This window comes from Suncus etruscus, chromosome 2, assembly GCF_024139225.1.
Source record: "Suncus etruscus isolate mSunEtr1 chromosome 2, mSunEtr1.pri.cur, whole genome shotgun sequence".
Lineage (NCBI taxonomy): Eukaryota > Metazoa > Chordata > Mammalia > Eulipotyphla > Soricidae > Suncus > Suncus etruscus.
Window position 1 is genome coordinate 94,727,364 of NC_064849.1, and position 18,140 is coordinate 94,745,503.

The following is an 18,140-nucleotide window of genomic DNA, read 5'->3' on the forward strand; positions in this document are numbered from 1 at the left end:
GCTATCCACTGAGGGTGGGGCCTGGCCCGTGGTCCCCCACCCACCCAGCATCAAGCATTGTGCCTGCAGCCAGACCCTGCCTCAGCTACAGTCCCCGCTCCCAGATTTCAGACCCTACTCCAGACTCCAGACACTTCCCCTAGACTCCGATTCTACCCCAGGACCCCCATATATCCTGGCACAGTGCCCCTCTGTGGCTCTCTGTCCCTGGCTCTGTGCCCTATAACAGCATGTAGCCCGAGCCTGTCGCACGACTCCCACCCCCCATGGAAAAATCTCCCTATGGCACATGGTACATGCTGATTAGGTCCTGGGGTGACGCAGCTCACAGCTGCACCAGGAGGCAGGTCACCATCTGCCTGTCACCCCATCTCAGCAAGAGACTGATCTACCCCATGTGGTCCGTGAGCCCCCGGCAGGCAGTCCCTGGCACTGCCCCCAGCCCTCCAGCCCTCCAGCCCCCTAGCCCTTAAGGACCCACATTGGTGCTACTGGTGTGCTCTGGCCTCTGGGTGGGGCCTGCATGGAGCTGGGAGGAGGGGGAAGGGAAGGATGGGAGGCTGGGCCATCCACTATTTGGGGGGTTGGGGCTAGGCTCCCACTTGATGCTTGCAAATTTGCTCCCCAGCCCCTTGGCTATTCATCCCACATTCCCATTCCGTGGTGAGCGGATATAGGGGACCTGCCCAGCTCCGTATGGGGTCCAGAAACTTACCACTCCTCCCACTTGCCAACCACTCTCGGATAAGCGCGGGGAAGGGGGTTTCCCGTGTCCTGAGCCAGCAGAACCTTGCTCATTCTCCGGGGTGCCTGTCCTGAACCCCATCTCCTTGTGCCACTGAGGAGCCGCCTTTCAGCGACACCCACAGCCCTGCCCAGGCTTTGTGGTGTTGGATCAACCAACCGCTCTACTAGGAGGGACCCAGCCTCAGAAAGACGGGGAGCAGGTTCTCATAGGCTATGTGGGGTGCTAGAAAGCTGGGACAGGTGTCTGGTACCTGGGTCTGCGCTGAGTGGAGCCGTTAGAGCGTCCAAGGCAGGGGCACAGCGCGGGGACGAAGGGCCAGGACGCACGGGGCAGGGTGCGGGTTGGTGTGGGCCTGGGTCCTGGGGTGCAGGGGGGGACGCGTGGCGGGAAGGGCACCCAGAGGCTCGGTTCGCAGGGACGAGTGCGAGGTGCGGGGCGTCTCCCGCCCACCGGGGTGTCGCGGGGCGGAGTCAGCCATCGGGGGCGCCCCCGACGTCAGGCGGGGCGGGCGGGCAGAGCCTTAAGAATCGAAGCCGCGCCGCCCCACGCAGCGGAGAGAGCCGAAGTCGGAGTCTTCAGCGCGCGAGCGTGCGGGGCTGGAGCCCAGGACCTAACCGGGCCGTGCAGGTAAGGCGGATCCCCCGTCCCGGGCCCCAAAAGTCCTCGAATCCCGAAGGCTGCATGCAGGTGGGGCGGGCACCGTCGGCGCGCCCTGCAGAGCGCGGCGTCTCCAAAAGACGCGCGCCCCTTTTGCGCTCCAAAAGTGAGGCTCTGCTGGGTGGGTGGGTGCGTGGCCGAGACACGGACGGGATTCTGGCCCCGCACTGTTCCCGGGGGCGATGGTGGTGAAACGGCTTGGAGTCCCGGATTTGCGCCAACGTGCTGGGCAGGGCCGTACACTCCTGGTGCGCACCGGGGCGCAGACGTTGGGGTCTGTCCAGGTCTCAGAGGCCCAGTTGTCCCCCGCCAAGTCGTCACCCAACCTCCACTCGCAGCTCCTTTGGGGGCTTCAGGAAGAAGAGACTTTGTCTCTAGCGCCCAAACCTCACCCAGGACTGGAGAGAACCTGTGGGGCAGGAGAGACGCTGGGAGGACAGGAGGACCCAGGGCTCCAAAGGGTCCCTCGGCTTTGTCCCCCTGCCTGGATGCCGGTGCTGACTCGTCCCCTTAACCTGCAGGACAGCCCCCCCCCCCATATCATCCCCTTCCAGAAGGTGCCTTGGGCAGGTCGTCCCAGGGAAGCTGCAACAGAAGCTTCTGGTGTGAGATTTTATTGGGTCTTGGGTGCATTCCTCCTGGCCGGCTGTGTTGCACGCCAGCATGTGACATCACACACGTATGTGATCATGTGTGTGTATGTACTCGTGTGTGAGCACATGGGCAGTGCGTATGTGAGCATGTCGCCTGTGGGCCGTGCACACATGTGCCTAGAAGTACTGCACACCTCGTTTTACTGCACACGTGTGTTTTTGTATCTGCGCATGTATCATGGATTCCCTGCTTTTACATTGCCTGTGTTGCTGTGTGTCATGCATGTACATGTCCCCAGGGCAGTTGAGATCAGTTTGCCAGATCCTCAGCGCTTGGGCACTGGAAGAGATTTGTTCTGCCCTGAGGAGGGAGCTCCCAGGCTCCCCTGTCCTGCACCCCTGGGGGTGCATCCCCTCTTGTTTCCTCTCACCTGACAGACTGAAGGAAGCCCAGACCTGCCCAGACTGTCCATGAGCCGCAGCAGATGCCCCGGGGCCCTAATGACCCCCGTGGTGGCCCCAGCTAAGGAGGCCAACGCCATGGGACCCAAGGCGGTGGAGCTGGTCCTGGTGAAGGAGCAGAACGGGGTGCAGCTCACCAACTCCACCCTCGTCAGCCCCCCACACACACCAGTGCAGCCCCCAGAACGGGAGACCTGGGGCAAGAAGATCGACTTCCTGCTGTCCGTCATCGGCTTTGCAGTGGACCTGGCCAATGTCTGGCGCTTCCCATACCTGTGCTATAAGAACGGCGGAGGTGAGACTGCATTCTGCACCTGGGGCCAGTGGGCTGCATCCTGGACATGGTCTCCTGCACCCCAATAGAGTCCTCAGGATCTGTGCAGTGACCATAGGCTCCCCAGCAAGCATCTATTCAGAAGGTGACTGCAGACACACCAGATGAGTGAGGTGCCCACAGTCATGGGTTGGCGCCTGGACCCTGTGCCCTCACTGCAGCAGGGCCTGGTTAGAGCTACTACCTGAGTTCAGGAGAGATCCATGGGCCTGGAGAGATAGCACAGCGGCGTTTGCCTTGCAAGCAGCCGATCCAGGACCAAAGGTGGTTGGTTCGAATCCCGGTGTCCCCCGTGCCTGCCAGGAGCTATTTCTGAGCAGACAGCCAGGAGTAACCCCTGAGCACCGCTGGGTGTGGCCCAAAAAACAAAAAAAAAAAAAAAAAAGGAGAAATCCTGAGTTGTAGGAGAGACCCTGGGTGGCAGGAGAGACTCTGGGGCAGGAGAGACCATGGGAGGGGGCAGGAGAGACCATGGAGGGTCAGGAGAGACCATGGGGGGGCAGGAGAGACCATGGAGGGGGCAAGAAAGAAGCCAGGATTGGGCAGCTGCTCTGGCCTGACCCCCCTCCCCGAGTTCACCCCTTCATTGCCCCACCCAGAGCAGGTTGCAGGGCTGTGCCCACAGGCCCCAGCAGGTAGGGGTTGCCCTCCTCTGAGACTGAGCTGAGCCTGACCCTTTATTGGGTGGAGCCCCAGGAGAGAACCTGAGGAGTTCAGGAGTGCAGGACTGGGTCACACTCCTGCCTCAATGAGCCTGCGCCTAGCAGGGAAGGTGCAGGGTGTGGGTGCGGTGAGAGCCAGCTGCAGCCTCCGCAGGGATGACATGGTGCCCACAGGTGCCTTCCTGGTTCCTTATCTGCTCTTCATGCTGATCGCGGGAATGCCGCTGTTCTACATGGAGCTGGCCCTCGGGCAGTTCAACCGGGAGGGTGCCGCGGGCGTCTGGAAGATCTGTCCCCTCCTCAAAGGTAGGCGCCTCTCACCACTCATTGACACCCCAACTCCTCTCCTTGAGTTAGCTTCCCCTCACAGTGCTCGTAGCCTAGTGCTGGGCATGTCCACATGCCGGATGTTCAGCCAGTTACCTGCCTCTGTCACCTGGCTCAGTGAAACCACAGTTGTCACCCAAGCCTCTTCTCACTGTGCCTCAAGACATCCTTTGCATGGGAGGACAGGGCTGGGTACCAAGTCAGGTATGGGGCCAGGTGTTGAGTCAGATGCTGAGTCAGATGCAGGACCAGGTGCTGAGTCAGGTAAAGGACCAGGGGCAGGGCCTAGTATTGAGTCCGGTGCTGAGTCAAGGGCCAAGTGATGAGTCATATGCTAATTCAGGTGCAGGGCTAGGTGCTAAGTCAGGTGCTGAGTCAAATTTAGGGCTGGATGCTGAGTCAGATGCAGGGATAGGCACTGAGTCAGGTACAGGTGCTGGAGTCCCTGTTGAGTCAAGTCAGGGACAGATGATGAGTCAGGTGCAGGGACAGGTGCTGAGTCAGGTGTAGAACTGTGTGCTGAGTCAGGTACCAGGCCAGGAGATGAATCAGGAACTGAATCAGGTGCTAAGTCCTGTGCAGGGACAGGACAGGTGATGAGTCACATGCAAGGCCAGGTGATGAGCCAGGTGCTGAGTCAGGTGCAGGGACAGGTAATGAGCCTGGTGCTGAGTCAAGTGTAGAGCTGGGTGCTGAGTCAGGTGCAGGGGCAGGTGATGAGACACATGCAAGGCCAGGTGATGAATCAGGTGATGAGCCAGGTACTGAGTCAGGTGCTGAGTCAGGTGCAGGGACAGGTGACAGGTGCTGAGCCCAGTGCTGAGTCGAGTATAGGGCTAGGTGCTGAGTCAGATGCTGAGTCAAGTGTAGGGCTGGGTGCTGAGTCAGGTGCAGGAGCAGGTGATGAGTCACATGCAAGGCTAAGTAACGAATCAGGAGATGAGCCAGGTACTGAGTCAGGTGCAGAGACAGGTGACAGGTGCTAAGCTCGGTGCTGAGTCAAGTATAAGGCTAGGTTCTGAGTCAGATGCTGAGTCAAGTGTAGGGCTGGGTGTTGTCAGGTGCTAAATCAGATGCAGGGCCAGGTGCTAGACTGGGTGCTAAACCAGGTGCTGAGTCAGGTGCAGGGACAGCTGACGAGTCAGAAGCTCATCTGCCTCCTGGGCCCGAAGATAACCAGATGCTCTAAACCAGAGCTTGCCCAAATGTCTCAGCATTTGGTCCTCATAGTGTGAGTCACCATCAGCTTACAGATCACACATACCCAGGCATAGCAAGACTGTGCCCAGCCCTGCTCACTTCCAAGCTCACCTCCCTGCCTTCTCCTCTCACCTCCCTGCTTACCTCCCTGCTCATCTCCCTACTCACTTCCTGCTCTCACCTCCCTCATCACCTCCTTCTCACCTCCACGCTCACCTCTCATTATAACCTCCCTGTACACATTTCCTTATTCTCACCTCCTTGCCCAGCTCTTGCTTTCAGCTCTCCTCCCACCTCCCACTTTCAAACTGCTTTCCTCTCACTCTCACCTCCCTGCTCACCTGCTCCCAGCTCTCTGCTCACCTCCCTGCACCCACTTACCTATGTTCACCTCTCTGCCCAGCTTCTGCTCTCACCTCCCTGCTCATGCTTCCCTGTTCTCAACGCCCTGCTCTTCTATTCTCATCTCCCTGCACAAACTTTTGTTTTCACCTCCTTGCACACACTTTGTTTTCACTTCCCCTGCGCACACCTCCTTGTTCTCATTTCCTGCATTCATCTCCTTGTTCTCACCTCCCACCCACGCCTCTCTCTGTGTCCATTGTCCTTGTCTCTCACCCCAAGTGATCATGAAGCCTCTAGGGGCTTTTCATAAGCAGTGCAGGGTGGATAGACTCATGCCCCCACCTGAGCAAACTCCCCCTCCCCAGGTTTCTAGGCAGAACCCTTTGAGTCTAGGGCATCTGTGTGTAACTGCCAGGGCCATGCCACACCTCCACCAGGATTCCCACCAGAACTAACCATGTCTGCAGACAAAGTGAACCTCTGAGGAGCCATGAAAAAGACACTGGCCTCCGCTCTGCTGCTGAGAGGGCTCTAGAGCCCAGACCTCCTATCCAATAGCAGTGTAGACCTGATAGCAATGTAGAGGATTTGGACCATCTGGCCATCCAAGGATCTGGGCCCTTGATGTGATTTGGGGACCATGGACAGTCTGGCAGGGCAGCAGCAGAGAGTTGGGTTGCCTCCTTATTGTGTGGGCACAGCACTGCCTGCAGGTGTCAGGCATCCCTGCCTTGGAGATGGCTGCCTGTGTGAACTAGGGTCCATTCTGGAAACTTCCGTAGGCAGTGCTACCATGGAGCTCAGGCTGGAATTTCTGGGAGCCTTATGTGACTGGGGAAACCATCAGGGCATCTGGAACACAGAAGTGGCTCCTGAACTTTGGAACGTGCAACCCACACAGGCCGCTGGGCAGAGAGATCAAAGCTGGCGAGTGGCGGCACCTTGAAGGTACGTTTGTGCCCAGGGAACAAGGGCCAATGGCTGGAACGATCATGCAGTGGACCTGGCCCTGCCACTGTGACAGTCACCCAGAGTTGGCCATAGAAGGACCAAGTTGGCATGAATTACCAGACTTTAAAGAATGGATGATTGCGAAAGTGATGCTGAAAGTCTCAAGCCAGGCATCTCCTGGCCCCTGGTACACTGCCCCAGCTTCTTCCCTTCCTCCCATTTTGCTGGACAAGGACTGCTGAACACCGAAGGCTGGAACCGCACCCGCACAGCTGAGTGTGTTTTCCAGGGTCCTGCCATCCTCAGCTCTTTCTCTCAGGCATCTCTGTGTGCGGTGCCAGCTGCCCGGGAAATGCCTGAGCTAGGAATCAGCTTCTCTAAGGTTGTGACTGTGCCAGTGTCCCTCCTGGTCATAGGAGTGGGTATTAATGAGTTTCATCAAGGTTAAGCCCTAGAAAATCATTTCCGTGGAGCTGAGGGACACTGAAGGGAAGTGTTCTATGAATTGTCTCCTCAGAGCTGAGGAATGCTGACAGGAAATGCACTGTTGAACCACCTCCATAAAATTGAAGATGCTGAGATAAATCTCACAGAGCTAAGAGATGCTGAAGGGAAATGCTCTGGTGAACCATCTCTACAGAGCTGAGGGATGCTGAGGGGAAGTACTCCAGCAAACCAACTCCAGAGTTAAGGGATGCTGAGGAAACGTGTTCTGGTGAACCATCTCCGCAGAGCTGAAGGATAATGAGGTGAATCATCTCCACAGAGCTGAGGGGAAGTGACCCGGTGAACCATCTCTACAGAGTTGAGAGATGCTAAAGAGGACGCTAAATACCCTGGCGAACCATCTCCACAGAGCTGACGGATGCTGAGGCGTATCATCTCCACAGAATTGAGGGATGCTAAAGAGAAATGTCATGAACTCTTCAGTCCCAGGGATGGGGCAGCTAGCTCTTTCTAAAATGGGATTCAGTAATGCCTGGACCATGGGAGACATGGACTCCCCATGGCCCCTTGTTTGATGCCACAAGGGACACAGGTCCCCCTTGGCCGCTGTCACCTGTGGAAATCCTAGATAATGTGGTCATGGGATGACCATGGGATGACCTGGTAGTCATGGGTAGCCTGGCTGCCTGACAACCCTTAGTGTCTGAGTGGCCCTTGAAGTCATGGGCAGAGCTGGCCTCAGGGGTGAACTTTCAGGCCATGGTGCCTGTTTGGCATGGTGTCCCTATATCCCTGAGTCTCTTTGTGGTTTGGGTGTCTACATGGACTCTCATGGTATCTATGTCCCTACATACCCCTTGTAGCAGTTCAGGTTGAACAGTCCCCAATAAGGAAAGGGGAATCCCATATCCCTTATCTGGGGAGGATAGAAGTAGCTGGTCTGGTAGTAATTTTCTGCAATAAGTGATCCACACAGATATGGAGGTTTTAGCAGGCAAGAAAACTCACACTGCAAGCTGTTCACCCATAAGCCAATTACTCCACCATGTGGAACCACAAACCTAGATGATAGCTCACCACTTAGCTATCCTGCCTCCCCTTTACTGAGCTCCAAACAAAACCTCTTCCCCCAGGGGAGGGGCAAAAGCCAGATGAAAGGCAATGGGAAAATAAGACCAACAGAAAATAGTTAAGATATAAATAGGAACTATTTCAAAGGCCTCCATTTACCTCACACCCCTCGTGTTTCTCTATGGCATGGACCATAGACATGGACCTCTGAAGGAGGTCCAAGCTGCTCACATGTCCTGCATGCCATGCTTGTCCTTGGCTTGCCAAGGTGATCCTGATCCATCAGTAGTCTGCTGAGCTTGTGGCCCTCAGAGCCTCCATCTCGGGGCCCTGAGGGCTGTGGGCAAGCACCTGACGCTCTGCCCACTGTCCCAGGCGTGGGCTTCACTGTCATCCTCATCTCGCTCTACGTGGGCTTCTTCTATAACGTCATCATTGCCTGGGCACTGCACTATCTCTTTTCCTCCTTCACTGCTGAGCTGCCCTGGACCCACTGCAATAACTCGTGGAACAGTGCCGCCTGCACTGATGCCCGCACCAATGCCAGCGATGGCCTCAACGCCAGTGCTCAGGCCACGCCTGCCGCCGAGTACTTCGAGTAAGTGGCCCTGCTGTGACTGTGTCCAGGAGGGAGCCCTAGACTGGAGGTTCACAGGTGATGAGCACAGAATGCTCCTCCCAAGCCCCACACCCAAACTGTGCCCTCAGATTCCTGGGGGAGGGGGTCCATCCCAAACTCACATCACATGCCATTGGCTTTTGTCCTTTGAGGCTGACATGATCGTCACATCCTCTTAAGTCACATCTTGCCTCTCTCTGCTGCTGTGGGGAGGGACCACTGCTTATCTTCATGGACACAGCCCATGTCTGTGATGACTGTGTGTAGACAGTCACATCCACTTGGGACACAGTCCGTGTCTGTGGTGAATTATATATGTGGACACAGCGTATCTGTGATAACTCGTTCTTGTGGATATGTTCTGTTGTGGTGACTTGTCTACATGAACATGGCCTGTGTCTGTGTAGACTCATCCACGTGGACATGATCTGTCTGTATGTGGACACGTCCTGCCCAACGTTGCTCCATGTGAAATAGCACCCTTGACATCCCATGGCACTTCCTCACCCACCCCACCCTCTTGGCCTGGCTCACTGGGCACAGGGATAGTTGCCTGGCTGCTCCTGTCAGCTAGGGTGAGGGGACAATCGGGGCTGGACTGGGATGGGGGAGCTGAGCCCCTCAGGTCCACATCCCCCCAGGCGGGCTGTCCTGCACCTGCACCAGAGCCGCGGCATCGAGGACCTGGGTCCGCCCCGCTGGCAGCTCACGGCCTGCCTGGTGCTGGTCATCGTGCTGCTTTACTTTAGCCTGTGGAAGGGAGTGAAGACATCGGGCAAGGTGAGGGTGTGTGTGGGGGATGGGGTCAGGGAGCAGCCCCATGTGGGGGGGGGCAAACTGGGCAACCTAGGCTATGGGTGCAGTAGGGTGGCCCATTATCCCTCCCAGTGCTTTCTGAGGTGCATGGCACACAGAGAGTGCAGCGAGGGTTCCCTGCAGGTGGTGTGGGTGACGGCCACCATGCCCTACATGGTCCTCTTTGCCTTGCTGCTGCGTGGGATCACGCTTCCGGGGGCCATGGACGGGATCCGGGCCTACCTCAGTGTGGATTTCCACCGGCTCTGCGAGGCGTCCGTGAGTCTGGGCAGCAGTGGGTTCTGCTGTGTGCTTGCCATGGGACATGGTGTGTGCTACTATGTGGTGGCCATGTCATGTGCTCACCACATGGTGGTCATGCATATGTCATGTGCTTATCATGTGGTGGTTGAGCATGTGTCATGTGCTGAGCATGTGGTGGTGTGGTGGTCGTGCATCTGTCGTGTGCTCATTGTATCATGGGCATGCAAATGTCATGTGTTCATCACGTGGTGATCATGCATGTGTCACATACTCACTATGTCATGATATGCGTGTGTCATGTGCTCACTGTGTGGTGGTTGTGTGTGTCATTATGTACCACACGCCCATCTTCTGGGTGCTGGGTGCTTGTATGTATCTGCTGCATGCATGTCAAATCTGCCTGAGAGGAAGCAGTGTCTGACACGGGTTCAAGATCAGCCAAGTGTAATGCCCATTCCTGGGGCGACCAAGTTGGCACACCCTGACACAGAGGGCAGATCTGATTGCCTGCTGATGAGGCTGAGGCTCGTATCCCAGTAGGGAGCCGGGTGGGCCCCCACTGACCTGCTCTGGGTGGGCTTCCCACAGGTCTGGATTGATGCGGCCACCCAGATATGCTTCTCATTGGGCGTGGGTTTCGGGGTGCTGATCGCCTTCTCCAGTTACAACAAGTTCACCAATGACTGTTACAGGTGAGACCCAGCCCTGGGCATCACTGGGGGGCACATGGGGTTGCAGACTTGATGCTGGGCAGGTGAGCATGGGACATTGAAGATGGGGTTTATGGGCTGGGCACTGGGAGGTGGGCACAGGGGTCTGTGGGTATGGGGATCCCTGGAGGTCCTTGGGCTGGGTGAGCAGGGTCAGTGGCTGGTGGGCAGGTAGGTGTTTGTGGGCTGGGCAACTGCTCTGCAGACCCTGCTGTCCTGTGCCCACAGAGATGCCCTCGTCACCACTTCAGTGAACTCGCTGACCAGCTTTTCCTCGGGTTTTGTGGTCTTCTCCTTCTTGGGGTACATGGCCCAGAAGCATAATGTGCCCATTGGGGATGTGGCCAAGGATGGTGAGTGCCACGCTGCCCATTTTGGGCCCCTTTTCCTAAACACCCCTGAAACTGAGAACAACTGCTCTTGGGGGATCCTCCCTGGCTCTGGGACACTTGCCGTGGTCACTGGGTGCCTGGGGACAGTGTATCCTGTGCAGAGCGACTGTGCCTGTGCCAAATCTGCTGCAAGGAGGGTCACAAGGGGCTGATGGGTAGGGGTAGGTATAGGTGGATGGTACAGGTCGGTGAGTACAAGTGATGTGCACTGGGAGTGGACATAAGTGGGGTGGTCATAGATGGGGTGGACACAGGTTGAGCACAGATGAATGGGCACAGGTGGGCAGGGTGCCAAGCTATTATTGGGCATCAGTTGTACCATTACAAGTGTATCTGACCCTGAGCTGTGCCCAGCTCTCTGTATGGTTCTGACTGGCAGGAGATAGAGTTTCTCAGGGACCTTGTGATTGGGGTCCCCAGGTACAGGCCCACCTGCCTACAGGTGGAGCTGTAGCAGGGTCCCATGGTCAGGAAAGGAGGTGCCTGGGGAGCACTGGTGGTATGACCTCCCACCTCCCAGAGTTGAGAGGCCCTGGCGTGGGGCGGCAAACGGAAGAGCATTGAGAGTTTGACCTATGTCCTTCACTTCCTCGGCCCTTTAATTAAGCTAAACAGCAATCAAGGGACATGCTGCCCTCATTTAACAACTGTCACTCATCCTCTATCTGTGTCTGTCAGAAAGTGAGGGATGAATCTTAGCTTAGCCCACAAGCTTCTGGGTACTGAACCCCAGAGAACCCAGGATCTAGACCTGGGCAGACAGGGCAAGAGGCCCTCCATGGGCAGGTGTGTCCCCACCTTGTGCACTGGAGGCCACAGAACTGAGCCAGAAGAGCCCTAAGGCCCTCATCCACCCGAACTCTGCCCTCTCCCCTGTCCTGTGGGTGGAGACCGAGTGTGCCGAAAGGAGGTGGCATGAAGGAGTCCCTCATCCAAGCTCCCATCATTTTCCTGCTTTTCTGTGTCCTCAGGATGGGTGGGCGGGCTGTTACAAGATGACAGTGGGTGATGCTGAGTGGCCACTGTGGGGTGACATAGGTGATTGGGTGTTGAAGATGACTATCTAATCATGGGGAACAGGACTGACCATAGGTGGCAACAGTGATGGGAGTGACTCTGATTGTGTGACCACAGGTGATGGGGTGACTGTGGGCAGCAGGAGGGACTGGAGGTGTCAGGATGACACTATAGGTGATGGTGTGACTGACCACAGGGTACGGGATGACACTGCAGTGACAGTATGATCATAACCATGGGACGGGTGCTGCAGCGAGTGATGGTGTGCCTGTAACGTCAGGTGTGGTGTGACATGTGACTGACCACAGATGACAAGGATGGCACTGGGGACGACTGTAATGTCACCACGGGTGGTGCAGGTGATGTAGGTGATAGAGTGCCTGGGGTGACGTGGTGTCTCCTTGCAGGCCCTGGGCTCATCTTTATCATCTACCCCGAGGCACTAGCCACGCTCCCACTGTCGTCAGCCTGGGCTGTGGTCTTCTTCCTCATGCTGCTCACACTGGGCATCGACAGTGCTGTGAGTGCTCCACCGCACACCCTCCTTCTGGGCCTCACAGTGCTCCCTGGGGCCTCTAGGGCCCAAGAGGTCGGCAGTGCTGTCAGGGCGAGTGGCAGGGGCACCAGCAGGCCAGAGGCCAGGGCACTGAATTTCCAGTGTACAGTTGTGTACGGGGTGTGACTGATTATGTCCACCTGGTGTGCTCATTCTGTGCCCACATGGATGTACATGTACATTCATTGTGCATTGTATGTCCATGTACACATGCATCCATTTGTGCATATATCTCAGAATACAGTATACACTTGTGTCTTATGTGTGCTGTATGTACACATGTGTTTCATGTGTGCCTCATGCCTTTATGTGGGTATGTATGTATATCACATATGTCTCATGTCAGTGTATGTGGTGTGTACATGTGCCCCATGCACAGCGTGTCTTGTGTGGGTATGCACATGGGTCTCATGTCTACATGTGTATATACATATGCTCATGTAGACCATATGTGTTTGGAGTATCTCACATGTGCCAATATCTGTACACATGTGATTCATGGCTCTCTGCTCATGAGTTTATATGTATATGTCTTTATACACACAACTACATGTGTTCCATGTCTGTGTCTATGGTTATGTGTGCCTCTTGTCTGTTTGCACATGTGTCATGTGTGCCTCATGTGTCTTCTGTGCATGTGCACATGTGTCTTCCCAGGCTTCAGGTGCTGTCACTCCCTCTCCAGCACAGAGCTGAGCCCCAGGCCCCCATCCTTGTCCTCTGTTTCCCTACCCAGTCACCACTCCAGAGTGTGCCTGGGTTGTAGTTGTAGCACCCTTGTGAGGATGTGAGTGCTGGGAGGAGCATAGAACCCTGTGAGGGTACTCGGGGCAAGGGGTTACAGCAGAGGGCAGAAGTGGGCAGGGGTCAGGGTTCCAGGTGGGCCATCTGGAGGCAACAGTACCATGCCCATGCCCATATCCTTGTCCATGTCTCTGTCCATGTTCATCCACAGATGGGCGGGATGGAATCGGTCATCACGGGGCTGGTGGACGAGTTCCAGCTGCTGCACCGGCACCGTGAGCTCTTCACATTGGCCATCGTCCTCGGCACCTTCCTGCTGTCCCTGCTCTGTGTCACCAACGTAGGTCCCTGCCCGAGTGGCTGAGACTGTTTCATCCCCTCTCCCACCCTCCCATGGGGTCCCCAGCCCTTCAGCCTTGCAGAGGGTCCTGGGTCGGCCAGCTGGTGGTGAGTCTGGCCCCATCAGCATCAGCAGGTACTCTCTTCCAGGGTGGCATCTATGTCTTCACACTGCTTGACCACTTCGCAGCCGGCACGTCCATCCTGTTCGGGGTGCTCATCGAGGCCATTGGCGTGGCCTGGTTCTATGGTGAGGCCAGACTGGGCCACTGCACCAGGCTGCCCTGGGTGCACATGTGAGCGTGGGAAAGCCTGGGGTATGTGAGAGCCCATGAGAACCTGCCTGGATATATGAGAGCCTATGAGCCCATGAGAGTCTATGTGGGCCTATGTGAGGCTTTGGGGACCACGTGAGCCCATGCGAGTCAGTGAGAGCCTGTGTGGGCCCATGGGTCTGTGTGAATCATGTGGGCCAGTGGGAACCCTACTGCTGAGCAGGACAATATGGTTCTGGGGTGGTGCATGGCTCCCCCATATCCTTGCTGAGATGGGTATATTCCCTGGAGTGCTGGCTGTGATCAGCCAATCCTCCTCTAAGGGGCTCTCCTGCCTTCAGGGCCCGTCAGCTGGTCAGCTGGACAATGTCCACTTGTGTCCTGGGAGCCTCAGGATGTGGGACAAGGCCCACCCCTTATGTGGGCACAGCCTTACCCACACACAGAACCTGACCCTGGAACAGGACCTGGACAGGATCACCTGCTACAGCCCCTGAGTGCCCGAGTACCCAATGCTGTTCCAGTCAGTGACATTCTCACATGCGACCCACCAGGCAGCCCTTTCTCACCGTTCTCTCCTGCAAAAAGGATTCTGAGACCACCCTGGGGATTACTCCTGGGACCCAACCCTGGATCTCACAGCCAGGGAGCCTGTTCCCACCTGCACAACTGGGCCTGGATCCCTCTGGCAGAGCAGATCTGGGCATGCAGCTACCTTTTCAGACCTGAGCTCTGACTCGCCAGAGCAGTTTTCTGTGCCCTCCCTAGGGAAGCCTGCAAAGGGGGAGCCCAGAGCCATCTGCAGAGACTGGGCCTGAGCAAACCTTGCCACTGAGCACTGCCAGCAGCCGGTCCCCTCCATGAGATCCCTCTGCAGCAGCCCCACAGTAGATCCCCCAAAGATCCCCCAAAGATCCCTGTGAGAGATCCCCATGGTAGATTCCTCATAGAAGAAACCCCACAGAAGATACCCTGTGGATTTCCAACAGTCAGTCCCCCAGCAGATCCCCAAATCCCTCACAGATCCCCGTGACAGATCCCCATGGCATATTTGTCATAGATCTCCCAGTAGATCTCCACAGGAGATTCCCCAGTCAACCCCAAGGTCCCTTCCAGATTCCTGTGACAGATTTTATGCAGATTCCTCATAGAGGATCCCTACAGTAGAGCCATGCAGCAGATTTTCCACAAAAGATTCCCTGTAGCAGATCCCCATGGCAGATCCTTACAGCAGGTCCCACATTAGATTCCCTAAGTGAAGCAAATCCCCACAGCAGATCCTGCAGCAAGTCCCACATTTGATTCCTTTAGTAGATCCCTGGAGTGAATCCCTGCAGCAGAACTGCAGACAGACAACCCCCCTCAAGGTCAAAGGGGCTACTGGAGACTCTGAGTGCAGAGTCCTGGGAACCCCTAGACAGAGAACTCCCTGGGAGTGTGACGTGGGCAGGGCAGAAGCCTGGCAGGGAGCTGGGTGCTTAGTGTGGGCACAGCCAGAGCCTGAACCCGAGTTGCCCCGCAGGCGTGCGTCAGTTCAGTGAGGACATCAAGCAGATGACAGGGCAGCGGCCCAGCCTGTATTGGCGGCTCTGCTGGAAGTTCGTCAGCCCCTGCTTTCTTCTGGTAAGGCCTTTCCTGCCCTGGGGTACCACCACCCAGGCCCAGTGCCCATGGACCCAGTGCGATGGGGTACAGGGGGCAGCATGCACCCACCCCCTAGTGCAAACTCTAGCCTGACACCTCCCTGGATGAGCAGTGAGGACAAGACCCAGGACCCTGAGTTGCCCCTCAGCCATTTCTCACCCGCTACCCTGCCCTGCCCTATCGCAGTTTGTGGTCGTGGTCAGTATCGTGACCTTCCGGCCCCCTCACTATGGCGCCTATGTGTTCCCCGACTGGGCCAATGTTCTGGGCTGGACCATCGCCGCTTCCTCCATGTCCATGGTGCCCATCTACGCCACCTACAAGCTCTGCAGCCTGCCTGGCTCCTTGAGGGAGGTGCGTGTGGAGCCCCAAACCTTCCCTATCCTGGACCCCCTCAAGTTCCTGTGTGCATGTGTGGGGTCTGCTGCCAAGTGCCCTGCAGCAGTGGGCAGGGAGCCCAGCGGACGAGGCTGGGTGTGTGCCGATGCTCAGGTGCAAACACCTGCGTGTGTGACTACTCACCTGTCGCATGACTGGGGTTGTGCATGTGCCAAGGTAGACAACTCGATCCTGTGTGTGTATAGATGCTCTAGTTGCCATGCATGTGTGTGTGTGTGCTGCTCCCTGTCTGCACTAGCTGCGGTGCTTGTTCATGTACATGTTCAGTGTGTGTGCAGGATTGTGTTACAGGATTGTGTGTCCTAGCTCTATATGCCCACATTTCTGCTTCTATACACAGTGGAAAGGGCCACCCTTAAAGTGGGGTGACTGGCCCCTGGGGCTTCACTGCCTTTGTCCACAAACTCTCAACAGGAGCACCAAGACATCTGAGACTGAGCCAGTGGGAACAGGGGTAGGGTCAGGGCTGGGCAGGGTACCCCGAGAGTACCCACTTACATTCTGAGTGGACATGTCCCTGTTCCATATCCTCGTGTGTTCATGCTCAAAACCCAGGCTGTGTGCTACACACATGTCTGCATTCTGCCTCTTAGTATGTGCATGTAGACCAGTGCAAGTGTGTGTGTCCATATGCGTGTCTCAGATGTGTGGGGTAGGGTGTACTACTGGAAAACAGCCTGTGTGTCAGACCAGACTAGAGCCCTAGGGCTAATGGCTGGAGGACCCACCCTTCCTCCACAGAAGCTGGCCTGCGCCGTCACGCCTGAGAAGGAGCGGCAGCTGGCGGAGAGCGGGGAGGTGCGGCAGCTCACGGTGGGTGCCAGACAGACGCTTGGTCCATGGAGGGAAAGGACAGCCACAGCCCTGAGCATGCCTGTGGGAGAGGGGCAGGGGACAGGGAGAAGAGCCAGAGGGAGAAAGGGGACAACAGTACAGAAGGGAACAGTGCAGGGGGACAGAAACCTCAGACACTGCTGCCCATGAACAGGAGTTGCCAAGTCCTTCAGGCACGTGGACAGTGCTACCTCAGCCATTTCAGGCTGAATGCCCCCATGTCCATGGGAACCAGCTTTTCTGCACAGAGGGACCTGGGACTCCTCTCTTCCCTCCCCTCTTCTCATCTCCTCCTCTCCTCTCCTGCCTCTTCCTCTCCTCTCCCCCAAGTCCCCCTTTTCACCCTGGCATGTGCAAATATGGGTCAGAGGATCTCCAAGGCCCAGGACCCCACAGGATGGGTTTATCTGTATGAGACCCTGGGAGCGACCTGGTGGGCATCCTTGCCATGTCCCATTGCCATGGTGCCCCCCTCTGAACCTCTGCTCCTGTGCAGCTGCGTCACTGGCTAGTGGTGTGAGCACAGTGGAGGTGCAGCCGTGCTGAGACAACCAACCAGACTTCACCTCCCAGGACAGGCCTCACCGGCCCTACACTGCAGGAGATGCCTCATTCATCTGTCCGTCCATCCCCTGTTCTGTCACTGCAGCCCCTTCCCACAGCATATGGCCCCAGCATAGAGCCTGTGTCACTGCAGGAGAAGCCTCATTGCTTGGCAGGAGCTCAGTGCTGGGGTCCAGTGTCCTGCCATGTCCCACCATGCCCATCCTGTGGGTGCCCCAGATAGAAATGCACTATCACAGTGCTCATGTCCCTCGCAGGTCAGGATCGTCACCTCCTGGTCACTGAGACAGAATATTGGACCTGGAGGCTGATCCTCATTCCCCTCTCAACCCACATCACTGGACACCTTGGCACTGGGGATATGTGCTTCTCATGGACACCGGCCCCCTGCAGTGGGCGGGGTGGGGGGTGGGTGGGGAGTCATGGTAGGGGTGAGGCTATCACACCTCATTGCAGCACAGGGTTTCCTGTCACTCATCTCTTCATCACAGCTCTGGGGTTCTCATCACAGGTTCTCATCATCTTCAGAGTGCTGGTTTTGAGTCATACGCAACCCCAGTGTGAGGCTGGGCAAAGGCGGGGTAGATGGGGTCTGGTCCCCAGTGACGGTGCTAGAGCCGTGGCTGTGGTGCCAGGGAGCAGCAACCCAAGGGTAGATGTCAGTGTCCCTGAGAGGGACTGGAGGCAGGGGCCGCTGTGGACGGCTGTGCTCTGCATCCAACCATGTTGTCCGTGTTCGTCCAATAGTCAGACTCGTGCAGGCATCCGACAATAAAGAAACCCCTGGGAACTGCTATGTGGCGCCGTGCTGCTGTCTTCACCTTTCTCTCCTGCCTCATCCTTGGCTCATGGCTAGTCCCCTTGGTTCCTTCCTTGCTCCCTCTCTGGACACGCCCACTCCCTGGATATGCCCACTCTGGAACCTTCACGCCACTTCACCACACCTAGCCTTAGGCCAGGAGCATCAGCTAGCCCATCATCCTAACCACACACCATCACCCTTAAGTCACACACATAGACACACTCACCCCTGAACCACACAGCCATACTCACTCCCTGAACCAATCACATCTATCGCCATTCCCAGAGCCACGCCTCCTGGACCACAGCACAGTCACACATGGCCTTAACCACACTCAGAACCACGCCCACTCTTGGACCACACCCTAAGGTCACCCAGAGCCACGCCCA

The 18,140-nt window shown here is 56.8% G+C and overlaps 1 protein-coding gene across 2 annotated transcripts; it reads left to right on the forward strand.

Moving 5' to 3' along the window:
* Positions 1–2,439: 2,439 nt before the first annotated feature.
* Positions 2,440–17,042, forward strand: SLC6A3 (solute carrier family 6 member 3). Of its 2 annotated transcripts, XM_049767925.1 has the most exons (14): positions 2,440–2,755; positions 3,631–3,762; positions 8,173–8,395; positions 9,058–9,196; positions 9,356–9,490; positions 10,064–10,167; positions 10,414–10,538; positions 12,002–12,114; positions 13,106–13,234; positions 13,384–13,483; positions 15,031–15,131; positions 15,339–15,506; positions 16,293–16,364; positions 16,882–17,042. In XM_049767925.1, the coding sequence occupies exons 1-14, from the start codon at positions 2,470–2,472 to the stop codon at positions 16,903–16,905; spliced, it is 1,851 nt and encodes a 616-aa protein (XP_049623882.1). In that variant the 5' UTR covers positions 2,440–2,469; the 3' UTR covers positions 16,906–17,042. The 2 variants fall into 2 exon arrangements, with proteins under 2 accessions (XP_049623882.1, XP_049623883.1); XM_049767926.1 differs by lacking the exon at positions 9,356–9,490.
* Positions 17,043–18,140: the final 1,098 nt, after the last annotated feature.